This window comes from Cryptomeria japonica, chromosome 10, assembly GCF_030272615.1.
Source record: "Cryptomeria japonica chromosome 10, Sugi_1.0, whole genome shotgun sequence".
Classification (NCBI taxonomy): domain Eukaryota; kingdom Viridiplantae; phylum Streptophyta; class Pinopsida; order Cupressales; family Cupressaceae; genus Cryptomeria; species Cryptomeria japonica.
Window position 1 is genome coordinate 781,994,761 of NC_081414.1, and position 20,111 is coordinate 782,014,871.

At 38.1% G+C, this 20,111-nt stretch overlaps 2 protein-coding genes across 2 annotated transcripts; both read left to right on the plus strand.

Moving 5' to 3' along the window:
- The first annotated feature begins 15,482 nt into the window (after positions 1-15,482).
- On the plus strand, positions 15,483-17,135 carry LOC131039288 (S-locus-specific glycoprotein S13-like). Its single transcript, XM_059212823.1, has one exon. It carries the CDS (start codon positions 15,483-15,485, stop codon positions 17,133-17,135), a length of 1,653 nt encoding a protein of 550 aa, XP_059068806.1.
- Positions 17,136-17,266: 131 nt separating this feature from the next.
- LOC131859241 (G-type lectin S-receptor-like serine/threonine-protein kinase At2g19130) lies at positions 17,267-17,767 on the plus strand. Its single transcript, XM_059212824.1, has one exon. It carries the CDS (start codon positions 17,267-17,269, stop codon positions 17,765-17,767), a length of 501 nt encoding a protein of 166 aa, XP_059068807.1.
- The last annotated feature ends 2,344 nt before the right edge of the window (positions 17,768-20,111 follow it).

Genomic DNA, 20,111 nt, shown 5'->3' on the forward strand with positions numbered 1-20,111 from the left:
TGCTAGTCTATGTTTTTTATTATGGTCATGAAGAAATTATCAAGACATCAAACGCAACAGGGACAACATAACATTCTGAATATAGTGAACACAAAAAATTGTCATTGAAATGAGTGTCATCCAACTATTTGATTAAATTACCATAGCAAATTGAAAGGATATAAAGAAAAAAAAAAGGAAGTCCATTATAGTGGTATCCGAGCTTAAAATCCTACCATCTTGAAGGGGTTCTTTTAAAAAACATGATTGAACAGTGATATGTCAAGGTCTTGGTAGCAACCTTACACACATCATTACAACACTAGGAGAAGAGCCGCTTTGAATATAGGTACGATAGAACAAGGAGGCCTTGCGATTCCAATTTATCCATTAAATCACAGTAATACAGGTGAACAGCTAGCTGAAAATAGGGGTGAGAGAAGAGACCTATGGGAAGAGAGGTTCTTATAACTGCTACACACACTAGTGTAGGGTTAGTAACTAGCAAAACAAAGGGCACAACAGAAAAACCAATAGTTGGATTTATTGACACAAATGATAGCTAGATAGATGGGTTTAAATATAAATAACCTTGGTGGCGGTAATGTTGGAAATAATCAACTAGGTAGAGTAAATAACTAGTAGGGAGGAGTAAACAATCAACAAAGAGGGAATAATGGTAATAATGGTGGGGGTAATGGAAATGGAGGAGGACAGATGGCAGATAATTTTGGACATGTAGCACAGCCCACTAGAACAACAAGTTCTAGACCTCTTATACCCACCTTTACTCCTATAGTTCATGTTCAGCTAGTACTTGAACCAAAGATTGTAGACTTACAGGATAAGTTTCAGAGAGATTGGGAGAGTGGTGGACTAGATTTTCAAGTACCTATAACTCTTTGGGACTATATTGATGTAAGGATGAGACACATACCTTGTGCAGGTAACAATAACTAGAATTATGAGTTAAGGAAGAAAGTGGGGAAGTTGTCTTTACCTTATTTTAATGCTTCTTGTAAGACTACAACATGAGCGTGGGTCTAAAAGATGGACACTTATCTGCAACTGGATCCTATGACGATTAGTTGAATGAACTCAGCCACATGAAGGTAATAAGAAACTTGATAACAATCAATTGAATGAACTTAGAAGGAATAATTTATGTTTCTACAATAGGGAGCCTTGGGATCCTTCACACAAATGTCTCCTTAAGGCTAAGGCTAAGCAGATTGAGCATTTTTCAGCTGAGGAGATAGGCTCTGAGAGTTCAAATAGTTCATCATCTACAGGGGACAACGATAATAAATTCATTTCTAGTGGGAATAACAATGATTGTAGGCTTATTAGGTACTCAAAAATCTATCACCTTTAAGGTGCATGTTGTGATTTAGGGACAACGAATGATTTCATTGGTTGACATCGGTGCTACGCATAATTTTATGCTCAAGTTGTGGTGAAAAGGGGATTGTAGATAGAGGAGAATGATGGATTCAAAGTTATAGGGGCTAGTCGGTATAAGTTCCTACATATGCAAACAAAAATTAATATGCACATGAGGATTGGTGACTACGAGTTGGTTGCTGATTTCTATGTTGTAGACATGGGAGACTATGATGTCATACTAGGCATGAACTAGATGAATTCTCTAGTTGAGTTCACATTTTATTTGGAGAAGGTTGAAATGAGATTTGAGCATCAGGACCACAAAGTGGTACTTCATGGGTTCTCTGATGGTGGTATTATGACAATATCACTTCTATGAATTGAGAGGCAGATTCATCATGATTAGGTGTAGTGGCAAGCTGAAATTTTATTGATACCAAAGGGAACAGGTCAGTAGAAGCAAGATTAGCCACTGTAAGTTCAGTCATTGTTAACCAAACACTCCAAAGTGTTCGGTGATATGCCTCCAGGTAGACCTCCTAACAGGGGCATTGAGCATGTGATAAAGTTAGATGACAATAACAAAGTTGTTATCACTACACCCTATAGGCATCCAAAAACATATAAGGATGAGATTACGAAGGCTATCAAATAGCTTCTTGAGATGGGGCACATCAGACCTAGTAAGAGTCAATTTGCTTCTTCAGTCGTGTTGGTTAAAAAGAAGGATAGTACTTTTAGGATGTGCATTGATTACAAGGAATCATATAAGAGAATGATAAAAAATGGATATTTGATTCCCATATTCATGAACTTATAGATGATTTGCACGGTGCCTATTACTTCTCTAAAATACATTTGAGATCTAGTTATCATCAGATTCGGGTCAGAGAGGATGACATGGAGAAGGCAGCTTTCAGGTGTCACTATGGACACTTTGATTTCTTGGTCATGCCATTTGGCTTGACTAATGCACTACCTATGTTCTAGTCTTTTATGAATTGGACATTCAGGGAATAGTTGAGGAGGTTTGTGTTGATATTCTTTGATGACATATTGATTTACAGTAAGACTTGGGAGGAGCATCTAAAACACATAGACACTATGTTGAGCATCCTAAAGCACGAGTCCCTTTATGCAAAGATGTCTAAATGTGCTTTTGGAATGAAAAAGATGTTGTACTTGGGGCACATCATTAGTGCTGAGGGTGTTTGTATGGATCCAGATAAGATTAGGGCTATTATGGATTGGATTCCACCAAAGAATGTTTCTATACTAAAGGAATTCCTTGGGTTGTGTGGATTTTACTGCCACTTTGTGAGGATATTTTCTCAGATTGTTGCACCCTTTACATACTTGACTAGGAAAGATGGATTTGAGTGGACAGATAGTGCTCAATAATATTTTGATAGATTTAAGGAGTTGATGAGAACATGTCCAATGTTTTCTATTCTATATTTTTGCAGGCCTTTTGAGTTGCATTGTGGCGCTTTGGGAGAGGGCCTTAGTGCGGTATTGATGCTGGATAGACACCCCATCACTTATGAGAGCAAAAATTTGAGGGGACTTGAGAAGAGTTACAACATTTATGACAAGGAAATGCTAGCGATTATGCATGCCTTAGCGAAATTGAGACAGTATTTGGAAGAGGCAACAAGTTTACCATCAAGACAAATCATAACAGTTTTACGCATTTCCTTGAGCAGAAGGATTTGAATGATAGGCAATAGAAATGGGTCAGAAAACTACAGGCTTATGACTTTGATATAATCTTCATCAAAGGAAAGAAAACATAGTTGTTGATGCCTTATCTAGGAGACCGCATTTGTGTGCTTTGGAAGTGTTGGAGGATGATTTGAGGGAATTGATTTCAGCAAAGTATGCGAAAGACAAGTGGGCTACTAGTATCATTGATGGCACTATTCAGGATGACAGATCTATAGTGGAAAATCATTTGATCATATATAAAGAGAGAATTTATTGAGTGCCAGATTCTACTATGAAGCAGAAGATTTTGAGAGCATTCCATGACTCACCATTAGCAGGTCACCCAAGTTTTTTCAAATTATACAGGAAGGTGAGAAAGCAATTTACTTGGAAAGGGCTCAAGTCGTAAGTTTTATAGTATGTGAGAGAGTGGCCCATATATCAATAGAATAAACATGAACACTCTTTCCTGGGTGGTTTATTGCAGCCCCGACCCAATCCTGAGAGGAAGTGGGATAGAATATCGATGGATTTTATCACAGGCCTACCCAAGGCTCAAGGTATGGATTGCATATATGTAGTGGTGGATCGGTTGACAAAATTTGCCCATTTCTTTGTTATTTCATCCTCCTATATTGCAACTCAGACAACAGAGTTGTTTTTCAAAGAGGTATTCAGGTCGCACAGTTTACAACATAGCATTGTCAGCGACAGGGACAATAATTTTACGAGTAATTTTTGGCAGGAGCTCTTCAAGTTATGTGGGGCAGGGCTCACCCTGAGCACCACCTATCACCTGCAGACAGACAGACAAAGACTATGAATAAGTGGGTGGAAGGATACCTGTGCAATTATATCATAAGGCAGCAAAAGGTGTGGGTAAAGTGGTTGCTTTTAGGAGAGTATTGTTACAACACTACTTATCATATCTCCATTTAGATGTCACCTTTCATGGTGCTATATGGTTAGGAGGCTCTGAGCTTCTTGGATTTTCTTTTTGGAGACAATCAGGTACCGAAGGCTAAGGATCTCTTACAAGAGAGTCATGATATCATTAGATCATTGAAGGAAAATATCCAGAAGGCTCAAAATCAGCAAAAACAATATGAAAATCATAATAGAACAGAGTGATCTTTTTAGGTGGGTGACATGGTTTACCTCACATTGCAGCCTTACCATCAGTCCACTCTTAAAAAGAGTGGTGCAGAAAAGTTGAAGTCACGGTATTACAACCCATCAAAGTTGTCAGGAGGGTTGGAGAAGTGGTTTATGAGCTTGAGTTGCTAGCAGACAGTAAGGTACATAATGTTTTTCATGTATCACACCTCAAGAAGGCGTTGGGCCATAATATTGTACCTTCAGCAGAGTTGCCTCCTCTTGATGATGAAGGGAAACTTAGATTGGTTCCTGAGGCTATTTTGGAGACTCGAGAGTGCACCTTACGAAGATGAGTCATCAGGGAATATTTGGTGAAGTGGAGAAATTTGCCGATGGAGGATGCTACTTGGGAGAGCGAGAAGATTTTATAGCATCCAAAGATGAGATTGCTTGAGGACAAGCAATTTCTATGGGGGTGGACTATAATGTCCTCTTTTTAGCAGTTGTTTTGATGATTTGTCGTTATCCCTTTTTTTCATGGTCTCGAGGGTTAACTAGGACATTTTAGGGACTAATGAGGAAACTGATCTAGGTGTTTTCAGTTTCGGGCCGATTGGAGAAGATTTGATGGTTTTTCTAGACACTTACTATTTATAGTAAGTCACCAAGAGTGCAGTGGCAGTGGAAATTTTGATGAATTTATTATGTCGACTACTTTGAGCTCATTTATTTCCAGTTGGATTGTCATTTCGTGGAGTTAATGATTTATTTGGCTAAATTGTTAAAAGTTCCTAAGTTAAAAGTAAATATTTAACTTAGTGAATCATTTAATGCTGAGACTATAGTTAGGAAAAGAAAATTAAAAATGTCCCTTTCTTGTGGGAGACATAAAGGGATAATAATATTTTATTCTACCTTTGCTTTATCCCACATTGATGGTGCTTTGGAATTTATTCCCAAATGAAGCAATAAATAAGTGCATTTAATGAAGTTTCAGTCATCTTGGATACTGTGTTCTTGGTTCACATTGTGAATTTGAGTTTCTCGAGAAAATATCGAAATCTCTCTTGGCTATTGGGGATGTAAAACCCTCATTAGTAATAACTCCTATGTTTGTGAAAGAACGAGTCTGGGAGATTGGTTTGAAAAAAAAACTAATTCGCAGGGGTTGAGAATCATCAGTTTCAGAATTGGAAGTTGTTGTAGTGGAGATGTAGACCTCCAGTAGAGTTTTTCGATTTGCAGAGAGGCTGTTAGTTGACATCGAACCAAGTATTTCTGAATATTGCAAACTAGTTCTGTGTGATTTTCTAATTGATACGAACTGTGAATAGAGATGGTGTTGGCTATCTAGTTTGAAGAAGTTGATTAGACTACACGATAGACTCAGAGAAGTACGAGGGAATTTCTGGAAACTCAACTTGATAGTATTCTCATCCTGGGTGTAAAAAGCAGGTCTCACGTGATTATTTAACTGTCAACAGTTGTTAATCAACAGTAAAATTTATTAAGAAGGGTCTACATTATGCATCGGTAGCACAGAGAAAAGACGTGGTTTTCTGAAGGTTCGAAAGTTGTGGTGGTCAATCATATTGCTGTTCGAAATTTCTGTTAGGTGTTGTGAACTATGAATACAAATTGGTCACTATTGTGAGCGTACAACTAGCTAAGACTTAGTTCCAGTAGTCGCAGCCAGCTAACAGGACTCATGGGGAAAAATCTAATAGACAGGTTGGCTGAAATGAATAGAAGTGTGGATACAGGTGAAAGTTATAGTTGACGCTCGTTCAACCAGACAGCTCCTCTATGAATGCTTCCAACCAGGATCCTATTTTGTAATCATTCTCATTAGACTTGTAAACACTTTTGTAGCATCCTAAAATTGCGACACTTGCAATTTCGACTGCATTTCGGTCTTCACGATGGCGACGCAACACGAAACCTGAATGGAGACCTCGAAACTTGTCCACGACACCAAAAACTGCATTTTCTTGCACCCTGGCCTGAACCTCCTTTGCACCCTGCTGTCCCGGGAGCTGGGACCAGAGCGCCCAGCGCCCTGGTCCTTCAGGACCAGGGCGCCCAGCGCCCTGGTCCCTGGCCCTATTTTGGGCCCGGTCTCCTATGGGACTTTGGGTCTTTTTATTTGCAAATTGGAAATTATCTTTCTTGGTCGGCCTAAGGTCAGGAGAATCAGTCTATTAACCCTAATTGGCAAGTATATAAACTACATTTTCCTCTCCCATTTGGGTAGATAAAAAGAGGAAGGACATATGTGTATAAGATGTGGAAATGATACTCAAACATTCAAGCATTCAAGCATTCAAGCATTCCTTCTAAGTCTCCATTCAAGGCTAAGTGTTGCATTCAAGACAAGGATTCAACCATTGAAGAGGAGATCACTTACTACATACTACTACAACATACAACAAACAACTACATCTATACCTTCGCACATAAGGATACAAACATCCTTACAACAAGGTATTAGTACTTGTTTTACATTACAGACATTTACATTTACAGTATTTCTCATTTCTTGGTTAATTCCAAAACCGGGGTTTGACCTAAAGGCAAACCCCTAATCCCTAACCCCCCAATCGTCTTCGCTTTTCTGTGTGTAGGTTGTAGGTACGCAGCTGAAATTGAAGATCTGGAATCCTTGTGCAGAGACGAACAGATCCCCCTTCGTTTCGCGGATTTTTCGGAGGATCGTGTGCACGCCGGGCGCCATCGTCCTGTCAACTTTCGCTCGAATTTGCAGGACAGCGCCGTATCGACATTTTACTGCTAATTCCAGGTCTGCAGCTTCATCCTGTATCCCTATCTCAGTTTATAAGTGAATCTTTCTCACTTTCTATGCATTCCCAGCTTAATTCTTCTATCAACATTCTTTACAAAAGAGGGTAGCCTTGCTGTCTTAACCCTTGAAACTCATTTAGCATCCAATCTTGCATTGTGTGGGATTGGATCTTATGGGTTTCAACCCCTCTTTTGAATGTAAAGTCTCCCAAGTGAAAACCATCAACCCTAGCAACCTCCCTTCTCTCTCCTTGGAGTTGGAAGAGGGGAGAGCAACTAGGGTTCGATCGGTTTTCCGCTTTACATTTTGGTGAACCCGACATGAACATCCTTTCTAATTATTCATGGTTAGATCTGAAAATTGGATTCCTTGATTACATTTCCATGTTTGATCTTTTGCAAATTTTAGAGGTTAATTGCATAAAAACCCTAAATTTTCTTTTTAGTAATTAAGCTTGTGAAATTATGTTTAATTATTAATGCTTGTTTCAGATCTACCCTTCTATTACAAATTATCAATTCATATTTGTGCTTTAATTTTGAAAATTAAGTGGTTAAGTGTTAAAACCCTAATTTTTGAAACCCTCTTGATTCAACCTTTGTCCGACAATTTCACTGATCAAAACATCTCCAAATCAGCTGTAACTTTGGATTCCGCAATAAAAACACAATATCTTTCATCCCTGAAAATTTGGAAAAAAGTTGCGAGGACCATGTGCACTCCGAGCGCCATCGTCCCCGACATTTTTTTCGAAATTTTGGGAGCTAGATCTTACTGTATTTTCCTGCTAAAATCCAGAATTTTGGCTGATTTTATCAATTATAACACTTTCAAAATTACAGTCAAAGTTGGTCTTGTGCTTGCTTGGATTAACGCTTCTAATCATTCAAAAATTGTCGAAACTGAAATTCATGTCAAAATTGTGTTTCTTACTATCCTAAATCTGAAGAGTGTGTTGGCATTCATTCGAAAATTCAGTGCTTTATTCAAATTCTTGCAATTTGTGACTTTTAAAATTAAGTGCTTAATTACAACAACTTTAATTTCCGCTTTCAAAATTGAATTTTTCTTGAAATTGAGTCAGCTTTTAAATTTCAAAACTTGCATTGCTTTTGGTATTCCCTCTAAAATCATAAAATTCAAAATTTCAGTTTCCCTCTCTTTTTCAAAATTCAAATTTTGCATTTTTCGACAATCTTGGTAGGGTTCAATTTCGAGATTGCAACTTTAATTTGGCCTATCTACAGATCGTAAAATCACTCAATTTTTTCAGATTAGCTATAAAATCATCATAACTTTCATCCCTGCAAATTGCGAAAAAAATTGCCAGGACCGTGTGCACTCCGAGCGCCACGGTCCCTGACATTTTTTCTGAAATTTTGGGAGATTGTCCTGATTGTATTTAACAGCTTAAATCCAGAAGATTGGCTGATTTTACTGAAATTTGCTACCTCTAAATTCAAAATTTTCTCTCTCTCTCTAGTGCATGAGTTTTACAACAATAAGCCCTACTTACACTATTCCCATTAGACAAAGCCGTAGAATTAAGTCTTTCCGAGGTTAAACTACTGAGGAGATGGAACCTAATTTGAATAGCCTTTTTAACGAGGACATGAGTAATTCCTCTAATCCTCCTAATGATGAAGAAGCTCTCCATGAGGTTTTTGAAGAACAACTTTCGAAATTGGATAACCAATTTGACGATTTTCGACAATGGATGTCTCAAGAATACCCCGATAGTCAAGCTCTTCCTTTAATTGAGGGTCTAAAACATATGCTTCAAAGTGATAAGAATGGAATTGATATTTTGCGTGGTATTGCACACATTGTGGATCCAAATGTGATGCCTATGAAGAGTTGTGCCAAAACTTTAGGTTATACACAACCTCCTACTCAAGTCAATCATTCTATTCCTTTGAAAACTCCTATTGCTAGTGTACCTACCTTTACATCAAACATAATGACTACTTCTATACAAGACATTCCTCCTATGATCACCAGTCATGGGGGCAATCCTTCAATTAACCCTTTTCCTTCATTTAATCCAATTTCTTCATTCATTCCTTCAATGAGTGTCCCTATTACATCTTCACAAATGAACATGACGCAAGGGGGCAATTCATTTAACCATTCCATTCCTCCTTGTAGTGTTCCTCCTGTCCAATCATCTCCTATGACTAACTATCATAGAGTCCCACCACCTTACTCTTTACCTTCTTTCAATAACATAACACCTCCATCTCAATCTAACACATCTAATATGAACTCTTCGACTGAAGTGACCATTAACAATCTTGCACAAACTGTCTCTTCTTTATAGCAACAAATTGCCTCTATGAATCAATCTAAGTTTAGTGTGCCCACATTTGATGTTGCGAGCCCACTTTCTCTTGACATTGTTCGAGCTATCCCTCCTAAACATGTTGAAATCCTGCATTTGGAGCTTTATAATGGTAAAGGAGATCCTCTAACACATGTTAAGACTTTTCAAACAATATGTACTGATTTTGCTTATGACCAAAGGTTGCTTGCAAAACTGTTTACTAGAACATTAAGAGACAAAGCCCTACAATGGTATTGCTCGTTGCCTTCTTATTCTATTACTTCTTTCGAACAACTTGCAAATGCTTTCATTCAACAATTTCAAAACAATATAAGTCCTAAAGTTACTTTGATTGATTTAATGCATTGTAAACAAGGTGTTAAAGAAAAAGTGACTGATTTCATTGGTAGATATAAGCATTTGTATGCTCAAATTTCTTTTCCAGTGCCTGACAATGATATTCAAAGAATCTTTATTTCTAATTTACAAAAAGATATTCAATACAAACTTCTATTTTCTGAGTTTACTTCTTTCCAACAGTTGTGTGCAACTCTTCACAATTATCAACTGACTGTGAGTCAAATGGAACAATCACATCCTATGGCTCCGAGTGATAAGGGTGATAGCAGTCAACAACCATTTGGGAAGTTTAAACCGAATAGAGATTCCATCAAATTCAATGAAAACATCATCAACAACAATGTGAATGCAGCATCAGGTGTGCCTCCTATTTCTAAATTTTTCAAGAAAGAAAGAAAGTATACTCCTTTGAATGAATCATTGCATAGTACTATGAATAAGTTATTGGAACAAAATGTGCTTACTCTTCCTCCTATAAGGCAAATTGATCCTGCAAAGATTACTTCACCTTATTTTGATAACAAATCTTTTTGTCAATTTCATCGTCAGCCTGGGCATGATACTGAAAAATGTTTTTCTTTAAAGGGTAAAATTCAAGATTTGATTGATAATAATACTATCTCTGTTTCTGGAGTGAATGATAAAGGCAACACATCTGTAGCTCCTCCTAACCAAAATCTTCAGATTTTTACTGATCCATTACCTTCTCATACCTCCAATGCGATTGAGACTAATGATTCCTCTCTCTCATCTGATGGTCTTGTGTCTATGACTCCGAATGTGATTAACTTTGTAGAGCAGCAAGAAAACCCTAAAGAACCTTCCATCACATTTGATTCTAGTGAAACCATTAGGGCACCTGATGGTCCTTTATACATAGTTGCAAAAGTCAAGAATACACCCTGCCGTGGAGTGCTTATTGATCCTTCGTGCATGGTTAATATCATTACTGAAGAATTTCTTTTTACTTTGCAATTGAATCAAGTGATCTATGACAAAACAGATGTGATTGTGAAATTATTTGATGCATTTTCTTCTCCTGCAATTGGTTCTATTACATTGCCTATTGAGGTCCATAACAAATCCCTTGATGTGAACTTTGCTATTATTCCATCTTCCGAACAATTTCGTGTGAAGCTTGGCTATCCTTGGCTATCTTCCATGAAAGCTATTGCTTCTCCTATTCACAAGTGTTTGAAATTTCCCCATAATGGTGAAGTTGTTACTGTCAATCATAGTCTCTTTAAACCAGCTGAAAGAACTTCTAGCGTTCCTATTGATTATTTTTGGCCTAAACAATTCCAATCCCTTCCTCCGCGAAGTGATCATCTTTTCAAATCTTATCAAAAGTGGAAAACAGATATGATCCTATCTTTAAGTGAACCTAGAACACCCGAACTTGATATTCCTATCATTCTTGAGAAGGAACTTCTTCCTTTGAAAGATAAAACTAATGTCTTTCCTCAAGAAGATTCCCAACCCATCCCTATGGATGTGACTATGTCTATGCCGAATAAACCTTCTAAAAGTAGACCTATACCTCCTCGTCATGATGGACTTGGTCTCCTTCCTAAACCAAATATTCCTCCTTTGTATGGAGCAGTTCCTCCTCCTTCCTTCTATAGAGAGAAGAGACCTTCTTCTTCTCCTATTATCCAACCTAAGAGACCACAACCTAAACACCCAAGTGATAAGGATGAGAACATTCCTCCTCCTCAATCTTCTCCACTTCCTACTAAGACTAGACGAAATCGTTCTGCACGCGAACGTCGACGAAAGCGTCGTCTTAGAGCTCAAGCAGTTGCTTCTCAAACTTTGCAATCTCCAAGAACACCTTCAACAAGGATTATTCCATTTTCTCCTCAACCAGAAATTGAGCCAAAATCTCCTAAACATAAGATGCATGATGGTCTTGATCCTGTGCGAATTAAAGACCCTATTTTTATAAATCTTGATGATGCTATAGATGAAAATGTTATTCATGATGAAAATGTTACTCCTCTTTCTTCTAATAGTGAATATGAACTTGTTGATATTGATAGCCATCTATCTAACGAATTTTCTAAAACACTTATCCTAGCTCCTAGACAAGAACAATGTGGCTTGGAACATGAACATAGCCCTTGTTTGGATCTTGTGATAGCTCCATCTGCTGTGTTGGATGTTCCTCCTCTAGCGTGTTCCCTGCCTTCCCGAAACATTGATCAGCAAGATCCGGGGGTAGATGACATGCTAGACTAGTTTCATTAGCATAGCAGATTCTCTCCTCCTCTCTTTTGTTACTTCTTCTATATGTTATTCTCATTCTTCTATTTGTTGTCCTTAGTGTTTTCTACTTGAGGACGATGCAAAGCATTGAGATCTCTTTTGGTCTCTCTCATGTAGACTCAAAAGACACATGTGTTCCCTTCTTCTAGGTGACCTTCCTTGATTGGGGAATGAAGAACAATTATGCATACATACATATGATATATATACATGAATTATCATACAGCATACTGACCCCGAGGAAAGCGAAGTCACCTTGTGCTTTGTGTTTTGTGTCTATTATCCTTGGGTTTATCTCACACTTGGGGGCTAAATCTTTGCGATAATGTGCTCCTTTCCTTTCTCATTTCTTATGTGTATCACTACGTTAAAACAATCACCCCCGTTGAGGTGTGTGCGATCGCTTTAACGTAGGGGGCATACACCCCATCTATCCCTTCAGGATACTTGAAAATTCCTTGGCGAACTTAGCTTTGCCTTGAAAATTTTTGGTATTTCTCTTGCATGACTCATAGTGAGGGAACCTTACTACTGACAGTCATGGTTCTCCCTCGTGATCTTCCCTTTTACTTTGTCAAACGAAGTCGTAAGATCCTTAGTCCACTGGGGGCTTGGTGTATCTTGCCTCCTTGACGTGGTGAAAGTCTTTCAATGTTGTTTCCTTGTACTTTACCGGAAGTATGAGCATACATACTCCCGCTAAAGTGGGGGCTAAATGTAGCGTCCTAAAATTGCGACACTTGCAATTTCGACTGCATTTCGGTCTTCACGATGGCGACGCAACACGGAACCTGAATGGAGACCCCGAAACTTGTCCACGACACCAAAAACTGCATTTTCTTGCACCCTGGCCTGAATCTCCTTTGCACCCTGCTGTCCCGAGAGCTGGGACCAGAGCGCCCAGCGCCCTGGTCCCTGGCCCTATTTTGGGCCCGGTCTCCTATGGGACTTCGGGTCTTTTTGTTTGCAAATTGGAAATTATCTTTCTTGGTCGGCCTAAGGTCGGGAAAATCAGTCTATTAACCCTAATTGGCAAGTATATAAACTACATTTTCCTCTCCCATTTGGGTAGATAAAAAGAGGAAGGACATATGTGTACAAGACGTGGAAACGATACTCAAACATTCAAGCATTCAAGCATTCAAGCATTCCTTCTAAGTCTCCATTCAAGGCTAAGTGTTGCATTCAAGACAAGGATTCAACCATTGAAGAGGAGATCACTTACTACATACTACTACAACATACAACAAACAACAACATCTATACCTTTGCACATAAGGATACAAACATCCTTACAACAAGGTATTAGTACTTGTTTTACATTACAGACATTTACATTTATAGTATTTCTCATTTCTTGGTTAATTCCAAAACCGGGGTTTGACCTAAAGGCAAACCCCTAATCCCTAACCCCCCAATCATCTTCTCTTTTCTGTGTGTAGGTTGCAGGTACGCAGCTGAAATTGAAGATCTGGAATCCTTGTGCAGAGACGAACAGATCCCCCTTCGTTTCGCGAATTTTTTAGAGGACCGTGTGCACGCCGGGTGCCATCGTCCCGTCAACTTTCGCTCGAATTTGCAGGATAGTGCCGTATCGACATTTTACTGCTAATTCCAGGTCTGCAGCTTCATCCTATATCCCTATCTCAGTTTATAAGCGAATCTTTCTCACTTTCTATGCATTCCCAGCTTAATTCTTCTATCAACATTCTTTACAAAAGAGGGTAGCCTTGCTGTCTTAACCCTTGAAACTCATTTAACATCCAATCTTGCATTGTGTGGGATTGGATCTTGTGGGTTTCAACCCCTCTTTTGAATGTAAAGTCTCCCAAGTGAAAACCATCAACCCTAGCAACCTCCCTTCTCTCTCCTTGGAGTTGGAAGAGGGGAGAGCAACTAGGGTTCGATCGATTTTCCGCTTTACAACTTCAAAATCGAGTCTATGGATGTCACGTGGGTTGTTTGAATAATTTGAACTGTATTCACTTCGGTCTATAGATGAACTTGCTAGTAATGTGTATGTTTAAAATTATATTCCATACTAGTCTGTGTTTTTTATTATGCTCATGAATGAAACTATCAAGACATCAAATGCACCAGGGACAACATAACATTCTGAATACAGTGAACACAAAAAATATTCATTGAAATGATTAAATTACCACAGCAAATTGAAAGGAAATAAAGGAAAAAAAAAACAGGCAATCCATTACAACTAGGTGCCCAACTTAAAGGATGTTGTTGCATTCTCTTTCCCATTTGCATAGTAAAATGTGAAGCCTCCAAAGCCTCCAATAATAGATACGATCTGTAAAATTGTATGCTTTCAAGGAAATGACATTGTAAGTTAAGACTATTGTTAGTGCATGAATTAGTAGAGAGAGACTGATGTCTTTACCGACGACAAAATCTGCTTCAAGATTGGATTGATGAAATCAAATGATAGATTTTTTCAGAATTGGCTATTAATGTATTTGTTGGAGTTGGAAAATTCATTTCACTGCACTAAAATTATATATCATTATCACTATATATCATCATCAAACCTATTTGTTCCTCTATTTTGTCTGAAACTTTCGGACTTTCGGCCTCCCTATTGTGTTTTAGCTTGCACACTAATCAAATCATTCTGGTTGATCACTTTAATACTAATCAAATCATCTTGGTTCATCACTTAATTGCAATCAAATAATCTTGTATGTATACAAGATGGACACACAATTTGTTCATTATCAATATCTTTAAGATTGAACTTTGATTTGGTTACAAGTTTTTAAGTGCATATGGGTACATTAATGCAATTGGCTATCGAGAAATAATACAATAAAAACTTTTGTAAAGCAGCCTAAGACTTGAAATATCATATATAGGAAATAACCTTACAGATGCAAACGAGTGCATAATTTCTTGCAATTTAATAGAATGTCATAATCATCTTGAACATTTGAACTTAAATTTTTATTGTATTGTGGACAAATGTCTAAACAAATTGTTTGTGATCCTTGTCTTTGGGTAGTCCATGAATATGGATCTTTACAACTCCATCATTTTACTACAACGAAAATACCTTCACCAGTAGCAACAATACCCACACCTTCAACTGCATCAGCAACACTCGCATCATCAACAACAACATCAGCGATACCCAAATCAACAACAACAACAACAAAACCCAATTCATCAACAACAACAACAAATCGATACTTCCAAATGAGATAGATAATCAAGAATATCAAATTGATTGTTTAGTTGTTGATACGAGGGTCATATGTTTTTCTAATTCTTAAAATATAATTTTTTATATTATATTTTTAATTTTTCATTTAATAATATTAATAAATAAAAAAATCAAATTACTATTGACTTAACCATTACTGACTTAACCATTACACATCATTTAGACACAACCGCTAAAAGACTCAATTTGCTAAAATCTAGAAAGTGCGGCAGTCAAATCTTAATTTTTAATTTGTTACTCCGTCCTCTCCAAGTAAGCGCAGTGACTTCTAGAAATATGAGTTAAAATTTTACTGCGGGACTGACGGCACTACTTCGGCCATGTCGCCATCGTTATTGAAATGGCGAAGAAGTATTAGGCAGCCTGATTATTTTATATATAAATCGGAAAATATAATTGTTAAGAAATATAGAAACGCCATCGTTATTGAAATGGCGAGGAAGTATTTGTTTCTAGCAATTACTCTGATTATTACAGCCAATTATTGCAGTGCAGTAGCAATGAATGGCGGAGCCACGCTTTTAATGGGTTCTTCCCTCTCAGGAAGTCAGACCATAATTTCAAAAAATGGTACGTTTGCATTGGGATTTTTCAATCCAAGGGGAACGAATAATTGGTATACTGGCATCTGGTATGCCCCAATCCCTCAGAAGGCCATTGTATGGGTGGCTAACAGAGACAATCCTGTCAGAAATATGCCCGGCGTTCTCAAATTTTCGAGAGGCGGTCAGCTCACATTGTTTGATAGAAATGGCCGTTCCGTTTGGTCGACTGATAATGGCCAGAAAGGATCAGGGGCTGTGATAACGGACTCTGGTAATTTCATTGTGCTGGACGCGAAGCTGTGGAAAGGAATGAGTTTCGCGCATCCGACAGATACATTGTTGCCTGACGCGAAGCTGTGGAAAGGAATGACACTAACTTCCTGGAAGAGTTCTTCAGATCCTGAAAGTGGGCTCTACTCTTTCCGAATGAACACGTCTCCAGGAAAGACGGAGTTGATGATGTTGTTTAACAATACCGTTCCATATTGGTCCAGTGGAGAATGTATTGGACACAATTATTTTACTAAGGTTCCAGAATTGGAAGGTCAGAAGAAAGTTCAAACGTCGTGTGTGAGGCTTTCTCCTTCAAGAATATACATTAACTTTAGCATAAACCCGATAGATCGTATGATCAAGGGGCGGTTCGTATTAAATGAGAACGGCGATTTTGAACTTTTCTTCTGGATGGATGATGGTAGATGGAGTCTGAGGTGGTCAACATACCGATGTCAATGCAGTAACTATAAAATCTGCGGGTCCTATGGACTGTGCAATACGAATGATGTGTGTAGTTGTGTCCAGGGCTTCACACCTAAGCACGACTCTCAAGGTTGGTGGTCAACTGGGTGTGCTCGGGGAAAACCCCTTGAATGCTCTGTCACGGAGGGCACAACCGACGGCTTCTTGGAAGCCACGAACCAGTACTTGCCTGAAAAAGAAGCTGTCTTAATCAACAATGAGCCAACACAGCAAGGCTGCCGGACAGCTTGTCTCCACAATTGCTCCTGCACAGCCTTTGCTTTCGCTGATTCTGATCCACCCGTCTGCAAATTGTGGTTTGGAGATTTATTCGGTATGAGGGTTTCGTCGTCCGAGGGTAAATCCGTCTTCGTTAGACTGGCTGCTTCTGAGTTACCACACTTCATATCAGAGCAAAGCAACAAAACCCCTGCACTTACAATTTTACTTTCTGCCGGCGCATCAATTTTGGTTTTTGTCTCCTGTCGACCGCATATATTCTCTGGAAACGTCGAGGTCTGTCGAAGAAAAACGTTGAAGAGGAGGTCCCTTTGTCGCTCAGAATGTTCAGTTACAAAGAGCTGCGAATTGCAACGGAGAATTTCAAGCATAAGCTGGGTAGTGGAGCATTCGGCTCTGTTTTCAAAGGAACTCTGCCAGACAACAGGCCTGTTGCGGTTAAGAGATTAGAGGGTTCCACGCAAGTAGAAAAACAATTCCGTGCTGAAATAATCACCACCGGTAGAATACAGCATGTGAATTTGGTTAGGCTCTGGGGATTCTGCGTAGAAGGCTCTCGAAGGCTACTGGTGTATGCCTACATGCCCAATGGTTCTCTAAACTCCTTCCTCTTCTCTCAGTCGGAAGACGCAGAGAAGGTGTTGGATTGGAAGACCAGGTTTGAGATCGCACTGGGTACTGCACGAGGATTAGTTTATCTGCATGAGGAATGCAGGGATCGCATCATTCATTGCGATATCAAGCCTGAAAACATTCTCCTCGACAGCGACTTGAGCCCAAAGGTAGCAGATTTTGGGCTAGCGAAGTTGGTAGGTAGAGATTTCAGCCGTGTACTGACGACCACAAGAGGAACTCTTGGATACTTGGCTCCCGAGTGGATCTCCGGCCTTCCTATCACTCCCAAGGTGGACGTATATAGCTTTGGCATGACCTTGTTGGAAATTATTTCTGGCCGAAGAAATTTGGATTTAAAGGTGGAGGAAAGTAGGTTGTACTTTCCTACCTGGGCTTCATCTCAAATTCAGAGGGGAAACATAAAAGACATTGTGGATGCAAGGATAGCAGGCGAGGCAAATATCTAAGAAGTTAAAAGAGCTTCTATGGTGGCTAGGCTGTGCATTCAAGATGATGAGAATCAGAGGCCGAGCATAGGTGAAGTGGTGAAGATATTAGAAGGCACGATTGAGGTTCCTCTGCCACAAATTCCGACGTCTCTAGAAGTCCTGGTTTGTGAGGTAGACGACGAGAACACAGATAGCTACGGTGAACATTCCATGTCAGGTGGTTCCGTAACAGAAAAATAGTAGCCTGTTTTAAGTTTGGTCCACATATGGACATTAAAAGTTGTTTGCATATTTTTAGTTCATGCCGACAGGCAGAAACGAATGGATTGGTTGGATGCATTTGACTTTTTCCCTTTTTCAATAAGCGTAAAATGAATAATTAATATAACATTATTTATGATAAATATGATTAGTTCATGCCATTCAAATTTCTCAAAATAATCAATCTGCCATCATATCTTAATGGCTTCATGTAGCACAATACAATTGCCAACAAAAATTTATTGTATTTGTCAAAGACCAATTGTATATCATTCAATGCATTGTTAATGCATTTGCGTGCAATGTTTAGTATTGTGTGTTGGCTTTGTTTGTCTATTGTTAGTTCTAAATGTTTTAGTAATCAAACATTCTAATAGTCTGAGGAATTGTTGTTGGTATGAATCTTGAGACTCTGAGTTTCAATATTAACTTTTTTTAGCTAACAATAGATATAAGTTGACATTTTTTTGTTCTTGTTACATTGTTGTGACTTTTGCAAGTTGTGAAGGATATTGGTTGTTCACCATTGTGAAGGTTTGTGGTCCCCTACAAATATATCAAAACATACAATCTTAGCAGCGGGTAACTAAGAGAAGTAGGATACCTTTATTTCAATACCAGAGACACATGTTTAGGTAACCCTAGTTTTTGGTCCAAAATCTGCACAATCCTAGGAACCTTCATTCATGTCGGGAACGATACAAAGAAATTTAGCCTAAACTAAATCCTCAAATTTCTAGGCCTCTATTCAAATTTTTAGATTTTCTCCCTTAAAAATCACTTTGTTTTCTTCCTCAAAATGAGTAAAATAATATCAAAACCACTTTGTTTTCTTCCTGAAAATGAGTAAAATAATATCAAAATTCCTTCTTTCTCTAGAAAAAGAGAGAGAAGATCTCAAAGCTTTTTCCTTGAAACTCAATGAACCAGGAGGTCTGACCCCTTTTCTTTTTATCCACTGCACATTTCATTGCATCTCTACAGTTGCTCTTTTTTTTTCTCACAATGGTTTTTTCATTTTCTTTTTTTTTTTTTTTTCATCCGTAAGTGATGGGAAAATTTGCACATGCACACACCAACTAGACTAATCAACATACTACACTAAAGGAAGGGCCATATGGAAATAAGCATACTATGGTATAGGGACGCTCATATGCAGTTAGTTGCTAATCAAACAAATTATAAAATACCTATTCAAGACTTATTTTGCTTTTCTTGTTAATTTACAAGTATTTCATGGGCTATGTTCTATTAACATAAACCCCAAATAGTAAAAATTAGAAACAAGAATTAACTGAGGTGTCATATTACACCTATCCCAAACTGGAATAACTCATTGAAATTATATTTCCATTTTTTATACTAGGTAGACAAGAAGCTAACAGTGACTGAAATTCCTCTTTTTATTCACATGTTCAAAGAGCAATGCAAATGGTCCTAATTGAAAAACCCTCCAAAAATTAAAGGAAGAAACCACAAAAAATGATATGTGTGTCGTACATTCAAACAAGAACCTATAAACTTGGTGAAATGGCTGCTAAGCCCCCATGGATTCCTCCACCATGCAACATCGAAACCCTATATTTCTAAGATTTGTAAACATAGTTTTTCTTGATAGTCTTTTGGGCATGCTTACCTATGATGATCTTTCCATTTCCCTTGATCTTGTACTTATATATAGCGATTTTGTTGCCCTCATCATTCTTGTGATTCAAACTTGAGATCTTATGAGACAAAAGTAGTATTCTATAGTTTTCTAATAGAGACCATTTGTTCAACTACCATTGCACACATTCCTTAAAAAAAATTGACTCAATTCCTATTATAAACATATCACATCTAAATTATATATAATTTATAACATTTTGATTTACAACATTTGCAAAAGTACAGAAACCAATTATCACACTGTGCCCTTGTTTCAAGGTTACACAATCCCTAATCATAACATTAACCCATAATTGAACCCCCGACTCATTAAACAAGGAATAATATAAATATGGGTAAAATTGTACCTAAATGGCATGGATCATGTAGAGAACTATCTTGATGCTTAGGTACTAGAAAGAATGGAAGACCTACAAAATGAGCTTCGAGAAAT

Bases quoted from the DNA above. Each gene is read 5' to 3' on its own strand.
- LOC131039288 (XM_059212823.1), top strand. From the start codon at position 15,483: ATGTCGCCATCGTTATTGAAATGGCGAAGAAGTATTAGGCAGCCTGAT.
- LOC131859241 (XM_059212824.1), top strand. From the start codon at position 17,267: ATGCCCAATGGTTCTCTAAACTCCTTCCTCTTCTCTCAGTCGGAAGAC.